The 17,389-nt window shown below is 31.6% G+C and overlaps 2 protein-coding genes across 3 annotated transcripts in view; both read right to left on the minus strand.

Annotated features, from left to right (window-relative positions):
* LOC136997153 (putative uncharacterized protein DDB_G0282133) overlaps positions 1-17,389 on the minus strand; it is a 164,008-nt gene that overhangs the window by 71,078 nt on the left and 75,541 nt on the right. The window lies entirely within an intron of this gene.
* Positions 15,922-16,621, minus strand: LOC136997162 (uncharacterized). Its single transcript, XM_067347594.1, has 3 exons — positions 16,509-16,621; positions 16,233-16,426; positions 15,922-16,133 (listed from the first exon to the last, which is right to left on the minus strand). Exons 1-3 carry the CDS (start codon positions 16,619-16,621, stop codon positions 15,922-15,924), a joined length of 519 nt encoding a protein of 172 aa, XP_067203695.1.

The raw sequence follows: 17,389 nt of genomic DNA on the forward strand, positions 1-17,389 counted from the left end.
AAGAATAACAAAAATATATACATATATATATTGTGTTTATTATTAGGCAAAAGAAAAGTTTTTTTTAAAAGAAAAAAAAAAAAAAAAAAAAAGTTTTATATAACTATCTTTTATAAAAAGTTATCTTTAATTATCTCTTATAAAAGAGAAAATACATAAATATATATACATATATATATATATATATATATATATATGTAAGAGTGGAATTCGCACTCTTAGCTAACGTTCTTAGAACGAGGAAATTAAGCCATTCGATGTCTCTAAAAAAATGAGAGTTTTTATTTTTTTTGAGTAACAATAACATCACATACAGATAATACTAATTACATAGATTCGCTTTTAACCTAAAATGCGGTAGAGTATATCTCCGCGCTTTTCGTTTGATTAGTAATGTAATTTACTAACCTAAAAAAATGAGAAATCGAAAGTACTGTGGCTTTTCCTATTCCGAGTTTCTTTCTGGAGTTTTTAATAGTTCGAATCCTTACACGTGGCGTTACACTCTTCCTCACTCAATTTTTTCGGATCATCTCTCTCCTCTCTCTCTTTTCTCTTATCTCTCAATTTCACTCTTGTCACCTGCTGCCACCTTTTCGGATCGACGGCCGGACGGCCTTTCTCGGATAACCGCGCATTTTGAAAGAGAGATGCACAATCTCTACTTTTACATCCCCCCGCCACAGAAGATTTACAGCAGAGCCTGTAAAGTCTGTGTATCATCAACATCTTCGAATTTGATATATGGCATAAGCTTTGATATATGGTAGTAATTTGATTCCTTCTTTTTATGTCCTGAGTCTACCTCAAAAATAGTATTAGAAATTTTTCGTATTATCGGGAACGGCCCGATTCTAACTTCATCTAGTTTTTTTCTGTTTAGTCTTGATCCATTCTCTACGTAGACCATTTGTCCAACATCAAACTCATAGTTTGATCTATTTTTATCATATTTGCTTTTGTTGTAGATATGATTTTTTTGAGAATTTCTAAGTGCTAATATTCTATCTTTATCTAAATCTCTCTTTGGTCTTAATTCTTTTGGAATCACTGGGTCGATTTCTCCGAACAGCAAATATTCTGGGCTGAATCCGGTAACCGAATGTTCCGTACGATTATATTGTTCTGTGCACTCTTCGGCTATTTTCGACCATGCTCTAGATTTTGTTTCGTTTATTTTACATCTAATCCTATTCACGAGAGTTTGGTTTAATCTTTCGTTTAGTCCATTTGAGAATGGACAGTTTACTGCAGTAAAGATTAAATTGATTTTCTGTTGTTTGAGATAATTTTTGAATGCGTCTGAATTTATCCCGCTATATTGGTCTGTAAGGAGTGTTTGTATCTGGTGTCTATCTTGAATCCTCTTCAGTAGTTTTATGAAATCTTCTGCCGTTTGGTTTTTTGATGTCAGTATAAAGGCGTATCGTGTAAAATGGTCAACTAGTAGATGTAAGTATCTTTTCGACGATTTGTTTCCTGCGAATCCACCGATCGTATCCAGGGAAACAATGTCAAAAGGTTTTTCTGCTGGTCCTAGTTTTGCTAGTAGTCCATAGTGTTTGCTTCGTGTTTTATTTTTTAAGCAAATGTCGCAGCTGTCGCAGAACCGTTTTGTAATTTTTTCCATATTTTTAAAGTAGTAGAAGTTTCTTATCTTATTTATAACTTTACTTTTGCAAATATGCCCGTAGTTTCTATGTACTTTTGCAACCAGACTCTTTCCGAATTCTTCCGATATCATTACTTGTTTGTTACCGTTTCTGAGCCTGTATACTATTCCGTTTTCTTCACATCTGTCTTTCATTGTGTCTATTTGTTCTTTGTTCATTTTCTGATCCTTTCTTACGTCTTCCATATCCACGAAATTTATTGTTTTTATACCCTCTTCTATGTCTTCTGATTCTGAGATTACTGGGTTTCGGGAGAGGTAATCCGCTTCCACGTTTGTTCTTCCCGGTTTATATTTAATGTCGAAATCAAATTGTGAAAGAAAGTGCATCATATCTCCTAGTTCTTCATCTGTTCTGGATTTAATGTTTTGTCCTTCGAGAGGTTTGTGGTCACAGACCACTGTGAATTTTTTTCCTATGAGCCGGTACTGCCAGTGGATGATTGCTTCTTTGATAGCAAGGCACTCCAGGAATATTGCTTTCTTATTTTTTTGGTAGTTTTTCAATTTTTTTGAGAAGTAGTCGACTGGTTTCAGTTCTCCATCAGGTTGTTGTTGCTTTAACACCGCCCCGAGTCCTTCTATGCTGGCGTCTGTGTATATGACTGTCGGAGCATCGGCGTTATAGATTGCGAGTACCGGTTGCGAACATAATAATTTTTTTATTTTCACAAATGCATCTTGGCAGTCGTATGTCCAAGAGAAATCTACGTTTTTTCTAAGTAAATTGTGCAATGGTTCCAAAAGTCTAGCCGTATCCGGGATGTATTTATGATTAAAGTTTACTTTTCCCAAAAATTGGCGGATTTTTTTTTTTGAGTCTGGTGTCGGAAAATTTTGAATGGATATCAAGTTTTCAATGGTCGGTCGAACTGTATTTTCTGAAATGATATGCCCCAAGTATTTTACCTCGTTTTTCGCAAAGCTGCATTTTACAAATTTTAATCGGAAGCCTTCTTCGTATATTGCTTGTAGTAATTTTTGCAAGTGATTTATATGTTCTTCGAATGATCTTGAGAAAATGATTATGTCATCGATGTAGTTTATGCAGAATGCGTTTAGATTGTTCCTTCGAATGATATTACTTAATATGCGTTGGAAAATACTCGGAGAATTTTTTAAGCCAAATGGTAAACACTTCCATTGCCAATGACCGTCTTGCGTTACAAAAGCCGTTTTATACTTGTCTTTAATACGTAGTGGGATTGACCAAAAGGCCGAATTTATATCTAGTGTTGAGAACCACTCAGAGCCACTTGTCTTTGCAATGATTTCGTCTATTAGTGGGAAAGGTTGTGGTTCAGAAATGAGTAACTTATTTAAGTCTCGAAAATCAATGCACATTCTTGTTTTTGTACCTTCATCTCGTTTGTAGGCGAGTGTAACTGGGGAAGCGAACGGTGAGCACGATTCTTCAATTAAATCTGCTTTTATTAGTTCCTTTATTTGAAATTCTATCTCTTTTTGGTCATCTATTGAGCACCGGTAAGGTTTTTTTGATATAAATCTTCGTTCTACGAGCTTTATTTGCGCCTCGTGATCCTTCACTTTTCCGACGTCAAATTTATTTTTCGCAAAAATTGATTCATACTTGTCTATTAAACGTTTTACTTCCTCTCTCTTTTCTTCAGGCAAATGCTCCAATTTTGCATCAAATTGTTCAATTGGGATACCTTCGTTGAAATTAACTAAATATTCTTTAGCTCCTATTGAAGAATCTACTTTTGAGATTTCCTCTTCTTTTTGATAAATTTTGAGATCGTAATCTTGTTTTAGACCAAAATTTTTTATCGAATCGAGGCCTAGTAGTATGTCATATCCAAAATCTTCATCATCTACTACGAACATATTTATCGTTTTCTTTATTTTGTGTATTTTCAGTTTCGCGTCTAATTTTCCTGAGACATTTTTTCTGCCACTGACCGTCTTGAAAGTGTTTCTATCTTCTTTTATTGGCAAATGCATTTTTTTCACGACTTTTGAATTTAGTAGTGTGACATTTGCACCTGAATCGTAAATTGCTTTCATTTTAGTGTCATTTAGAAATACTTCTACCGTTATCAGCGGCAGCCAAACTAGTTTTTTTGATCCACTATAGTTTCATTCAAATGTTCTTGGACTGCGATATTATTTACCGTTCTTATATTTTTCGAGTCTCCATTGGCATCTCTTTGTTTCAGTCTACATATCGTTTCGGGGTGGAATCTACCTGAGAAACCTTTTGATTCGCAATACCCGCACGTTTTCTTTTCGCTCGTTTGTGAAGCTCGTATGTGTCCTGGATATGTCGTGTCATTAATTGTTGTTTGCTTTACACTACGTTGGTTATTCGTCCCCGAATTGTTGGCGTGACTAAACGTTTTTTTTCTTTGTACCAAACTTTCTAACTTACGTAGCTCTCCTAACATCTCTTCGATTGACGTGACCTTTGTTTTATCTATTCTATCTTGTATGTAGATTGGCAGATCTGTTATAATTAAATCAATAAGGATATCTATCGGAAAATTTTTTCGCAAGTTTATCAACAAGTTTTCTTTTCGCAGTGCATAATCTACTAAGCTACCTCCGACATATCTAAAGGAATACGCTTCCCTACATTTTCGCCATCCTGTTTCGCGAAAGCTTTCTAACATTGTTCTTTTCCATACGTCAAAACCTACGTCTAACCTTAATGCTATAACTTTTGAGGAATACCAATCTTTCGCTGTACCTTCTAAAAACAAACGCAAAATTAATATTTTATCTTCATCTAATATGATTTGACATCTTTCGCATTCTTTTTCAAACATATAAAACCAATTCTCAATTGGAAAGTTCTTTCCATCAAAGTTTCCTATCACGAAATCTTCGCGTATTTTCTTCAAGTTCTTCCTTGCGTTTGATGTTTCTGTTCTTGTCTGTGTCGTTGCATGCTCATTTGTTACCTTATCCGCCGCTTTTCCATTTTCTTGTGTGGCTTCCACAGATTGTAGATAGACCCCTTTATACCTTACGTCACCGTCTTCGTCCATGTATAGGGATGCGATATCTGGTGGCAGTGAGACCTTGAACGTGCGATATGAACCCCGTGTTTTCATCGAGGCGAGAACCGTTTTTACTTTTGGTATCGCGCAAATTTCTGGGTGAGCACTCGGGGATTGCAGTTCTGTCGGCAGTTCATAATGCACATCTGTATCGTCCGGTTGGATCCATTTTATTTTGTATACGTTTGATTTTCTGTCTGCTGCCTCTTCTATGGTTGCATAAAATCGAAATGCCACGTGCGTAGTCATTTGGAATTTGAAGTCCAACTTTCGATTTGTAAGAGTGGAATTCGCACTCTTAGCTAACGTTCTTAGAACGAGGAAATTAAGCCATTCGATGTCTCTAAAAAAATGAGAGTTTTTATTTTTTTTGAGTAACAATAACATCACATACAGATAATACTAATTACATAGATTCGCTTTTAACCTAAAATGCGGTAGAGTATATCTCCGCGCTTTTTGTTTGATTAGTAATGTAATTTACTAACCTAAAAAAATGAGAAATCGAAAGTACTGTGGCTTTTCCTATTCCGAGTTTCTTTCTGGAGTTTTTAATAGTTCGAATCCTTACACGTGGCGTTACACTCTTCCTCACTCAATTTTGTCGGATCATCTCTCTCCTCTCTCTCTTTTCTCTTATCTCTCAATTTCACTCTTGTCACCTGCTGCCACCTTTTCGGATCGACGGCCGGACGGCCTTTCTCGGATAACCGCGCATTTTGAAAGAGAGATGCACAATCTCTACTTTTACATATATATATATATATATATATATTCAATAGTATAAATAATAACCATAATATTATACACACACACACCTATATATATATATATATATTTATTTAAATAATTTTTATTTGTACTTACTATTATATTATATTTCAAAATATTAAACTTTTATTTATCTAATGATTTACGTTTATTTTTAATAGACGATGAATTTGAAGAAGATAATGCATCTACAAATTTGACAGTTAGTAATGTGCCAGAAATTAGCAATGTACCAGAAGTTATAGAAAAATTTCCAAGTACATCAAATAGTACTTTATCAAGTATTTCAACTACGAGAACTGCGAATACGTCCTCAGAAAACTCAATAAATTTTGCTGGTAAATTATGTTAAAATTTAAAAAATAATTATAATAAATAATTATATGTTTACAATTTTCATTAAAAATAAAAGTAAAATAATATAAAATTAATAGCATTTCAGAAGCAATTACTAATTTTGTTGGTTGAAATAAAAGAGCAAAATACACAAATACTAGCTTTACTAAAGACAAAAGAATTAAATAAAGTGCCAAGTATTTTACCAGCTGATATACCGGTAAAATTTTCTATAGATACTTTGGAACATGTCAAAATTTTAGAGACCTATTTAAAGGAAGATGAAAACTTGAATACTTTGGTATAGAAAAACTATATATTTTTTAAACATTTTACATAACTTATTACATTTTGAAACTATTTAAAATTTGATCTTAATTCAAAATTTTTTTCCAGACATTGTATTTGGCAAGTTTGGGCGGTAAAAATATAACTACTTTAACTAATAGAATTATGAAATTTTTTATACTGATAATTTAGCCAAAAAATTCTCTTTTTTCGGGAAACGCGACAACAAAGAACCATTTTCTGAGTATTTATTAAAAACAGCAGTTATAAGTAAGTAATGTCTATTGCTTTATTTTTATTGCTACATAATAGTTTCATTGCAAGTTTTATAAATAATTTTTATTAACTTTTTGCAATATTATTGAAGATGCTGTGAATATCTGTCATTCAGATGCAACTGACCGTTGTGTAGAGGATATATTGAAAGTATGGTTAAAACATGCACCACAGCGTTCCAAAGTAAGTTTACAAAATAACAGGAATCATCAATAATGGTTTATTATTGTTTTCATTTATAATAACTGTAACTAACAAAGCGCTTGTTGATATACAATTCAAAGAAATAATATTTAAATTTAAAAATATTTTAAATTTAGTTTTAATGCTATGTAAAGAAAAACGTGAAAATTTGGTTTTGTTATATTTTCATTTAATATTATATTTGTTTTTTTTTAATTAAAATTAATATGTCTTATAAGAAACAAAAATTAGTTTATAAAAAAAGTCCATATGTAGAAAAACGCCAAATACGTAGAAGAGTAGTGGCAACAGTAAATAATATGCTCTTTGTAATTACTAATAATAATGAAAGCATTGAAAAAAAATTCAAGAATGATTTTTCTACTAAGACTATTAATACACATAAGATAAATGATACTATTGATGCCGTTAATATAAATATACCTTGTAATAACAGTTTATCTAATACTGATTTTAATTTTGAATTTTTTTATGAAAACTTTAATACACTTGATAATACTAAAGATTTACATGATAATAATTATGATACTCAGTTAATTGAAACTTTTGATTGTAATGAAGGATTATCTCTATACACTGGAAATGATATAATAATCTTTCTATTAATGATAATAATTTTTCTAATAGTATCAATAATCTTTCTAATAATAATAATAACAATGATCTTTCTAATAAAAATCTAATGCATAAATTACGAGAGTGGGCCATAAATGGAAATGTACCACATATTCGTGTTACAGAGCTTTTACATTTATTACGACCTTTTCATCTAGAATTACCGCTAAGTAGTAAAACTCTTTTAAATACTCCTTCAATTATGAAGTCAAAAAGGCTAAATAATGGAGAATATTATCATTTTGGACTTTTAACAAATTTGAAAAGAGTGTTAGCTGAACATGATTATTCATCTTATTGCAAAGATGTTCAATTACAAATAAACATAGACGGTTTACCACTCTTCAATAGTTGCAATACACAATTGTGGCCGATTCTTTGTTTATTAAAAAATTTAAACAATAGACCATTTCCAATAGGAATATTTTGCGGTACTTCAAAACCAAATTCTTTAGACATCTTTTTAGAAAATTTTATAAGTGAACTTGAATATTTAATACAAAATGGTTTAGAAGTTAATGCAAAGAAATATAAAATTGTATTACATAGTTTTGTTTGTGATGCTCCTGCACGAGCATATTTAAAATGTGTAAAATCGCATACAGGATACTCAGCATGTGATAAATGTACTGTATATAATGAGCGTGTAAACAGTCGCATAATTTTTCCAAATATAAAAGCTATTAAAAGAACAGATTCTTCATTTCGTTTGCAAACAGATGAAGATTATCATTTAGGTATTTCTCCGTTAACTAAATTACCAATAGATCTTATAAGATGTTTTCCTATTGATTATTTACATAATGTATGTTTAGGTATTATGCGTAAATTGTTAAATACATGGATTAGTAGTCAACTATTACCAGTTAAATTGAATGGTCATTTATTTAAACAAATATCTGAACATTTACAACAATTAAAAAGTTATGTTCTTTTAGAAATTAACAGAAAACCACGGGGATTAGAAGATTTAGCTCGATGGAAAGGAACTGAATTCAGAACTTTTATATTGTATTTAGGACCAATAGTACTTCAAAATAATATTGATATAGCTATTTATGAACACTTTTTACTTTTTCATGTTGGAATTTCTATATTGGTATCTGATAAACATATTTCAGAATTGTCTACAAAATATGCTAAAAAAATTTTATCAACATTTATTGAACATTCTGAAAAAATTTATGGTAGGCAATTTTTAATATACAATATACATTTATTAAGTCATTTGACTGATGATGTCGATATTTTCGGTCTTTTGGATGCATTTTCTACATTTCCTTTTGAAAGTTATCTCGGTAAATTGAAAAAGTATGTGAAAAGTCCTACTAATCCATTACAACAAATCTTTAGGCGTTTAACAGAAAGTTATAGTTCTTCGTTAAATAAAATTAAATGTAATTCGCTAATAGAATTAAATTGCAATCACAATTTAGGGCCATTACATGCATCTATTTTACATATGCATTATGAGCAATATAAAAAGTTAAATTTTCATGATGTAGTTTTTTCTATTAATTCAAATGCTGATTGTTATTGCTTAATTAAAGAAAATACCTTAATAAAAATTTTGAATATAATTAAATTAAACAATAAGATATTTTTCATTGGTAACAGATTTGTAGGTTGCGAATCATTATATAAATATCCTTTTGATTCTAAAAAGTTAAAAATTTTTATTAGCCACGCAATTTTAGATGAAAATGAGATTTGGCCAATAGACTTAATAACAGCAAAATGTATAGTATTTCCATATTATAAGAAATCTCGAAAATGTTGGGTTTCATTTCCATTAAATCATTCAATTCTTTAATTTTTCAATTTCCACTACTCTTTATTATTTGGTTTGATAATTATTTGGTTTATGAATTATTTTATTTTACTTAATCATCTTATAATTAAATTATCTTTATATCAATTTGCAATATTATTATTTGCAATATTAAGCAAAAGCAAATATTTGTATTTTTATAACTTTGCTGCATTTAAAATGTTTTTCATTTATCTTTGTATTTTACATATACGTATGTGCAATAAAAGAATAAAATATTATTCAATATTATTAAATAAAAACAAACATTTTTATTTCAATAATTTTACTTAAAATGTTTCTTATTTAACTTTACATAGTATAATTTACATATACGTATGTGCAATAAAAAAAAGAAAAGTATTATTTATTGTAATAAATATCTGTTTATTGTAATAGAAAAGAAAATGAAAGAAATGTTACATAATATAAAATATTTCATTATACTATTACAGTATAGATATGTAATAAAAAAATGATCAATTTATTCTGTATTTTTATTTTTTAATCTTGCCACAGTAAGAGTTATACGAGAGAAATAATATATACTTGTGTTTACGTACATTTAAAAGTTATATATGTATATATGGAAATATAATTGGATGCGTTAAGACTTGAGATAATTTTAAGTTAACGATATGTACTGAAGATGGCTAAAAATTTGGCCAAAATGTTTACAAATTAAAAATAAAAAGTTAATTAGTTAATTATTAAGTACCTACATCTTGCTTCGGCTTTGGATCCTCCAAATTCAATAATATATAATTTATAACATTTTAACTTCATAATAATATATACATTATATATTATTATTTAGTATTATATATATATATTATTGGTATTATTATAACGTTATAATTATTATAACATTATAATAATATTAACTGATAATCGTTTATTATTATGAAATTAAGAAGTTATTAATGACATTTATAACACGATAAAAAATAATGACGTATTTTCGACATCGATTATAATATGTTATAAGGTAGTACTTGCGCGACTATACCTGAGAAAATCATATTCCTAAGAAATATGATTTTCTCAGATATAATACTACCTTAAGATACTACCTTAAGATAAGACAAAAACACGTCAGTTTTACGATATTTAGACGTCATCTTAAAAAGTCTGTTTCGTCATAAAAATGACTATAAAATACTGTCGAATAGACGACATCTTGCTTCGTAGAAATGACGTCAATAACTCGAAAATAATGACGTTTTTTCCACGTCAATTTATAACGTCATTAAGATGAGACAAAAGTACGTCAGTTTTACGACATTTGGACGTCATTTTAAGACGTCTAGTTCGTCCAAGAATGACCAAAAAATGCCGTCAAATAGACGACACCTTGCTGCCTGGGTGCCCTCTCTAACTATCTAAACTTGAACATTTACGATTCTTACAATATAAAACACTTGTTAAGCTTTTAGTTAATATATCTGCTTATAGATCTTTACCGTTAATATACTCCAATTGTATAATTCCATTTTTAAAGTTCTTATATACAAACTTATATTTCAGATTTATATGTTTAACTCTTCGATTATTTTCCGGATTCTTAAATAAGAAGATACATGCTTAATTGTTCTCAAATATTGTAATATTATCAGTCCTTATACTAAAATCTAATAACAACCTCTTAAACTAAAATCCATTCACAACTGAATTACATAACGCTATTCAGCTTCAGTCGTTGATAATGCAATACAAGTTTGTTGCTTACTGGTCCAAGATACTATACTACCAAACACTTTAATTAAGCATCCAGGCACTGATTTTCGAGCATATACATCTCCTCCCTAACCTGCATCTACATAACACACTAGTGGATGCTTCTCTTCTTCTCTAATATAAACTAAACTTAGATTCTTTGTTTTTGTGAGATATCTTAATATTCTATTGAGATGTTGCTACACGGTATTCGGATATTTATCTTGATATTTACTAAAGCAGTTTATGATCTTGATATTTACTAAAGCAGGCAAAACTTAAATCTGAACGTAAACTTAACATTAAATACATTAAGCAGCCTATTAATTCTTTCACTGGTTTATTTGTAGTTTTATCACTTTCAATTCCAGTTAAATCTAATTTAGATTCAATAGGTGTTACACGCTGTTTGCAGTTTTCAAAATTAAATATTTAAAAACTCATAGCAAATATCGTTTTTGGTTAATCTTCAATATACCATTTACTTTATCATACTCTATTTGTAATCCAAAAAAATTCTTTTATAATATTACTTACAAAACATACCATCTTTGCGAGTCTTATCCGTTTCGACATAGTTTCCTTTTCTCATTTGTTGATTGTAATTGTTTCGTCTAACATGTGATTGATTATTCCAACCTCGATGACCTCTTTTGTTAGTAGCATTCCCACGGTTCGTACTTTGATTCACACCTCTCCTACGTCTAGTTCCCCGGAATGTATTTTCTTAAGTATTATTATAACTTGGTTGAATTTGGGATGTCTTTTTACAGTATTTCTTAATACGACCACTCTCACCACAAATGTGACATTTTTTTATATTAGATATAAATGCAGCTTCTTTTATTAATTTATTTTGATCTCCATCATTTTCCTTTCTCTTCTCAGACTCTATTCTTAATTTTGCCTTTACATATTTTAAGTCCAACGTCTCGACTGATATGTTCTCAAGGACGGTTACCACTGTCTCATATGATTTTTGTAATGCGAGAAGCATTACCAATAGTGTACAAATTGCATTCTCTTCTTTTATATCAGCTTCTGACGATTTCAGCTGACATAAAACACGGTCGAATTTTAATAAAAAGAATTCTAACTTTTCTCCTTCACTCATTTTCATCGACATTAATTTCCTCCTAAGAAATATTTTTTTAGACAAACTTGTTTTTCATATACCTCTTGTAAACTTATCCACATATCATATACTGTTTCTTTATCTCTAATAATATCTATTTGCGTATCATCAATACATTGTACAAGTATAGATTTGCATTTATTTTCCTTTTTTTTGGCTTCTTCTTTCTGCTTCGATGTATCATAAATTTCATCATTGTGTTTAACGAGTATCATATCTTATACATTGAATTCTGTCAATATTGTTTTAATTCGAAATTTCCAGGCTTCATAATTATTACCACTTAATGGATCAATTTTATAACTGTTATTCTTATTTTGGGCCATTTTTAAAAGCGAGCCAAAGGTAATACAAAGGAAAAATATAATCTTGCTTTAAAGTTAATTGTCTCACTTAATTGTTGCAATTCTGGGCCCTTAACTTCTTAAATATATATGAGGATTATTCTTTTATGATGCAGTTAAACAAACTGTACGTGTTGTGCTTGAGCAAAATAAGTATATTTGAATCAAACTTATAAAATACCTTTACATACTTGCACGCGATTTTCTTTCTCTATATCTAACAACATAACTAGGGAGAAAAACAAAAACGGATCCAGAGTCATAGAAAATACAAGACGTAGCAATGGAATGACATTATTCTTAACACAATTCATTCTTAAAAAACATAATTAAAAAGAAGCATTCATCTTCCATTTGGGAATATTATTTACTAGAGAAAATTGGTATTTAGGCTGATTATAAGCCAAATCGGAAGTGATAGCTTTTCGGAAGTCCACTCTTAAGTATGTATACAGGGTGTCCCGCGTAAGTTGTACCACCGGGAACTGGGAGGTAGATGAGATTGAAATAAATATAAAAGTCCTTTACCGTTTTACGATATTCGCAATAATAAACGAGATATTAATTTTTACAATTGGACTAATGAGAGCGCGATTGTGCGTAGCGGCATAGACGCGAGACGTTAGGGTGCGATTAGGGTGCGATTACATGGAGCGCGGTTCGCGGTACGCAGTACGCGGTAAAGGAACTAGTAACCAGAACCGTGCCGCCGTGCCGCCTGTTTTTTTTCCCTCCTATTACATGGAGCCAAAAACTGCGCGGAAAAGCGGCACGGGCTAGTGACAAATTAACATTTATATGCATTTTTTTAAATGTATTGACTTATTTCTACGTTAATTTTATCGATACGCTTATTCTTTCAACGGATCTATTTCATAATTGCATTTAAATTAATGAATTTCATTAAAAAATGCATACAAATGTTAATTTGTCACTAGCCCGTGCCGCATTTCCGCGCAGTTCTTGGCTCCATGTAATAAGAGGAAAAAAATACAAGCGGCACGGTTCGAATTACTAGTTATCCGGCAGATCGGTTTGGACGGCAAAGTGTTTTAAATTAACTCAAGTTTATGCTGTGTATACTGCGAACTGTCAACAGAAAATAATTTGGAGTTCGAGCTTTGTGAGCAAAAAATATACATTTGCACATCAGTGAAAATCATTATTTCATCATGGAAATTGCACATATAATGTTAATGGTGATGATTATGTTATTAAAGCAAGCGAGGAATCAATCGAAGAGATATGCAGAAATTACAATGCAGAAAGTTATGACTATGTTCTATATTTACATTTGCTACGAAGAATTGGAAGATGAGCGAAATCCACGTCTAATGTGGGTAAGATATATCTTTTCTGAGCAAAGAAGATTTTTGCAAGGTGCTAGTGATAATTTAATCGTTGAGATGCAATTGTTAGATGAACAAAAATTTTTAATTATCTACGAATGTCTCCATCATTGTTCAATAAATTATTGGACCTAGTTGGCCCTCGCATTGAAAAGCAGAAAATGATTCGTAATCCAATAGCAGCTCGAACAAGATTACAAGTGAGACTGCTTTCACATGAGGCGTAACTTGCGTAAGCGTAATTTATGTCAGTCAATCAAATCATTCAGCTATCATATGCAAAATTTTGCGTATAGTATCTGAACGATTTGATTGGCTAACACAAGATACGCTTACGCAAGTTACGCTTCATGTGACGGCACCCTGACTCTACGCTGGTTAGCTAGTGGTGACAGTATGACATCATTGTCGTATGCCTATCGCATTGCCCAATGCACAATTTCGCACATTATTTCGGAAACATGTGAAGCAATTTGGCTCGCTTTAAAAGACAAAGTTTTTCTTGTTCCCAGTGAAAAAAATTGGCGCCGAGTAGCAGACGAATTTGAAACGACGTGTCAATTTCCACATTGTATAGGCTCTATCGATGGAAAGCACGTTATCATTCAGGTATATGATATGTGTATATATGATACATTTATACAGACTTGTTACATTAGCAATCTGATAATGTAAATGATATTTGACCATTACAGGCACCAGCTCGCAGCGGCTCATCATTTTACAATTATAAAGGAAACCACAGTATCAACTTACTCGCAATAAGCGATGCATTGAATCGCTTCCTCATTGTTGATATCGGAGCTCAAGGAAGGCAAAGCGATGGAAGTGTCTTTGACAACAGTGGATTGCCTCATTTATTTCAATCAAATACATTGTGTATTCCTCGACCTATGTGTATCAGTTCTACTGCCACAGAGTTTCCATTCGTACTTGTACACTGAGAAAAATATCCAGCGACTCTAATCGGAAAAAACCGTTTGAACATCTTATCCGATTGATTTTGATTGGATTTGGGGCTGTCCGATGAAATGATGGATGCCTTTATCCGATGAAATAAAATTTCCAATGAAATATGAACGGTTAATAAGCTGCGATTTACTTATCCGTTTAAATTGATATATAATATGATCAGACATTGCACTTGATCGGATAAAAATAAGGTATTTTTTCCGATCAAGCTGAATGTCCGATCTAATGTACTATATTCGATTAAAATATTATCCGATAAAGTGTAATATCCGATGAAATACAATTTATCCGTTCAGAAGTCCGATGAAATACATGTGTACACATTTCGAAGTCGCACTGGTAACTCGATTGTGATTGGTCGTGCTAACAGTCGTACCGATGGGCCCAGCGTGCATGAGCCTGTACTCTATTGTCTCGTGTTCGTCATCGAAGCAGCGTGAAGGCAGTGTGACGCAATATTGTGTGCAATATTTTGTATATAATAGTGTATTACGTGTCAATTATTAAGAAGTGACAGAAATGAATTGTAATACAGTTAGAACTGTTCTTGAAGAACTCAAAGTAGAAGAAGAAGTGATACAAATTAATATTAATATTAATTGGTATATTTAAGGGGAAAATTCCGATCAGATTCCGATCAGATTCCGATTAGATCTATTGATCGGACATAATATAATCGGACTATTCGTTCAAAAAGTAACAAACGGATATTTTTGATCGGTTATTTCAGTCTTCATCGGTTATTTTTTCCGATTGAAGGGATCGATAATATCTGTTTGTTACTTTTTGAATAGATTTTCCGATCAATTTTAACCGGATTTTTCTCTCAGTGTAGGAGACGAAGCTTTTCCTTTGAATACATATATAATGAGACCGTATCCTCGGAGTCGCAGTCTAAATACAAGTAAAAAAATTTTTAATTCCCGCCTCAGTCGAGCTAGAAGAACAGTGGAATGCGCTTTTGGAATTTTAGTAGCGCGATGGAGACTTTACCGTCGACCTATTATTGCGTCCACATCTACAGTTGCAAAAGCTGTACAGGCAACGGTTGTTTTGCACAATTTCATCATAAACGAAGAACTTAACTTGCCAACACATGAAAGAAGATATTGTAGGATTCAAGAAGAAGATCAAGACGTGATTAATACCAGTAGTGGACTTATAACTGTGAGTGGTAATATTGCATCACGAAACTTGGCAGCTGTAAAAATTCGAGATAATTTTGCTTATTACTTTGAACACATTTCTCCATTGCCTTGGCAATGGGATAAAGCTTTGTCTAACGATTTTTAAGGTGTACTGAAATTTGTAATTAAAATAAAGTGAATTCAATATTTTTCTGCATACAATTTATTTATATCAATTAGAAAAAGTTAAAAAATAGTAATTAAAATTGTGAGTAAAAATAAACTAATTCAATCCTTGTTGTGCCTCCATCATTTCCTCTTCTTCAATCGCCAAATCCATAAGCCTTCTTTGCAGACTTCGACGCTTGGGATATGGCAGACGGCGTAAAATATCAGCCAACTGCTCCACGAAGCTGTCCACCACATCTCTTTGTTGCTGCGGTGCTGTTTTTAGCATTTCTAAAAATGCATCTTGCAGCTGTGCTTTTTTTGCTTCTGTAATGTAAATTATTATTACATATGAATATAAGTCAAACACACGAAATTATAAAAATTGTACAAATTGTCATATATACAAAAGCCGCGTATATTTACTTTTGTTTTTGTTTGCCGATGTCGATACATTAGAAGTCGCAGACTGCGGACGTTCTGTATCTGTGGTAATGTCTGTTCTGTCATCGTCATTTTCTGGATAGCTCATGGAGACATCCAACGACACATCTTCATGAACACCACTGTTGCTGCTGTGTGACGAATTTTGCACAAACTCTGGCAGAGAGTTGACGGTCCTGCAATTGAAATTTTTATGTAATTATATAAATACATCAATGCACAAAAGTCATCAATTTTAAGAACAACATTAACACTTACGATACTGTGTTCAAAATGTCATCGAGAAATCTCATTTTCTCGTAATAAGCAAAAGTGCTCTTCAGCGGATGTCCTGCTTCTGCTCCGGATCCACTTTGCACATATCCCTGCATACGCTTGCGGGCTTTGATATATGCATCGCGCAAATGCTTCCATTTTTGCTTTCCCGATTGCACATCAGTTATTGCTCCTATAATTTTAAACAGAAATCTTTAGTACAAATGCAAACGCGTGCGTAAATTTGCAAATAATATATATTAATAATACAATGAAATGATCTTACCTTCAAGACTATTGACAATCTCGTTCCACAAAGCATTTCGTTTTAAATTTGTTCTTTCTTTGGTAGATAATCTATGATCCCACAAAGCCTTACGCTCATAAACAAGATCGATGAGCAGTTCATCTACTGTTTGCTTTGGGTTGTTTGTACCAAAAATTGCTTCTGACATATTATTAGCAGCATCTTCCATCTCTTCTGCATCACTGTCATATCTCTGCACTGTGAAATAATAAATTAATCAATGTTACAGTAATTTTTTATGTATTTAATTGATATATTTATAAAATACAATAAGAACGTTTTGCACTTACACATTGTAACAACAGAGTTTTCATCTACATTGATGGCATGTAAGTGCTCACTAAAATCGCTGAAACAGTGATGTGCGAGAGCATTTCCACAAGACCCATGAAGAATATAGCCACAATAGCCACATTTTAATGACTGCAATGGAATTGAAAACGTAAAATTTCTTTTTACACTTATAACAGAAACGTATATAGTTATTAGTTTCATATAAATATGTATAATACTTACAGAACCTGAACTCATCATATATATTATATTGCATATACTTTTCTCTTCCAACCGTTTTAAT

This window comes from Linepithema humile, chromosome 1, assembly GCF_040581485.1.
Source record: "Linepithema humile isolate Giens D197 chromosome 1, Lhum_UNIL_v1.0, whole genome shotgun sequence".
Lineage (NCBI taxonomy): Eukaryota > Metazoa > Arthropoda > Insecta > Hymenoptera > Formicidae > Linepithema > Linepithema humile.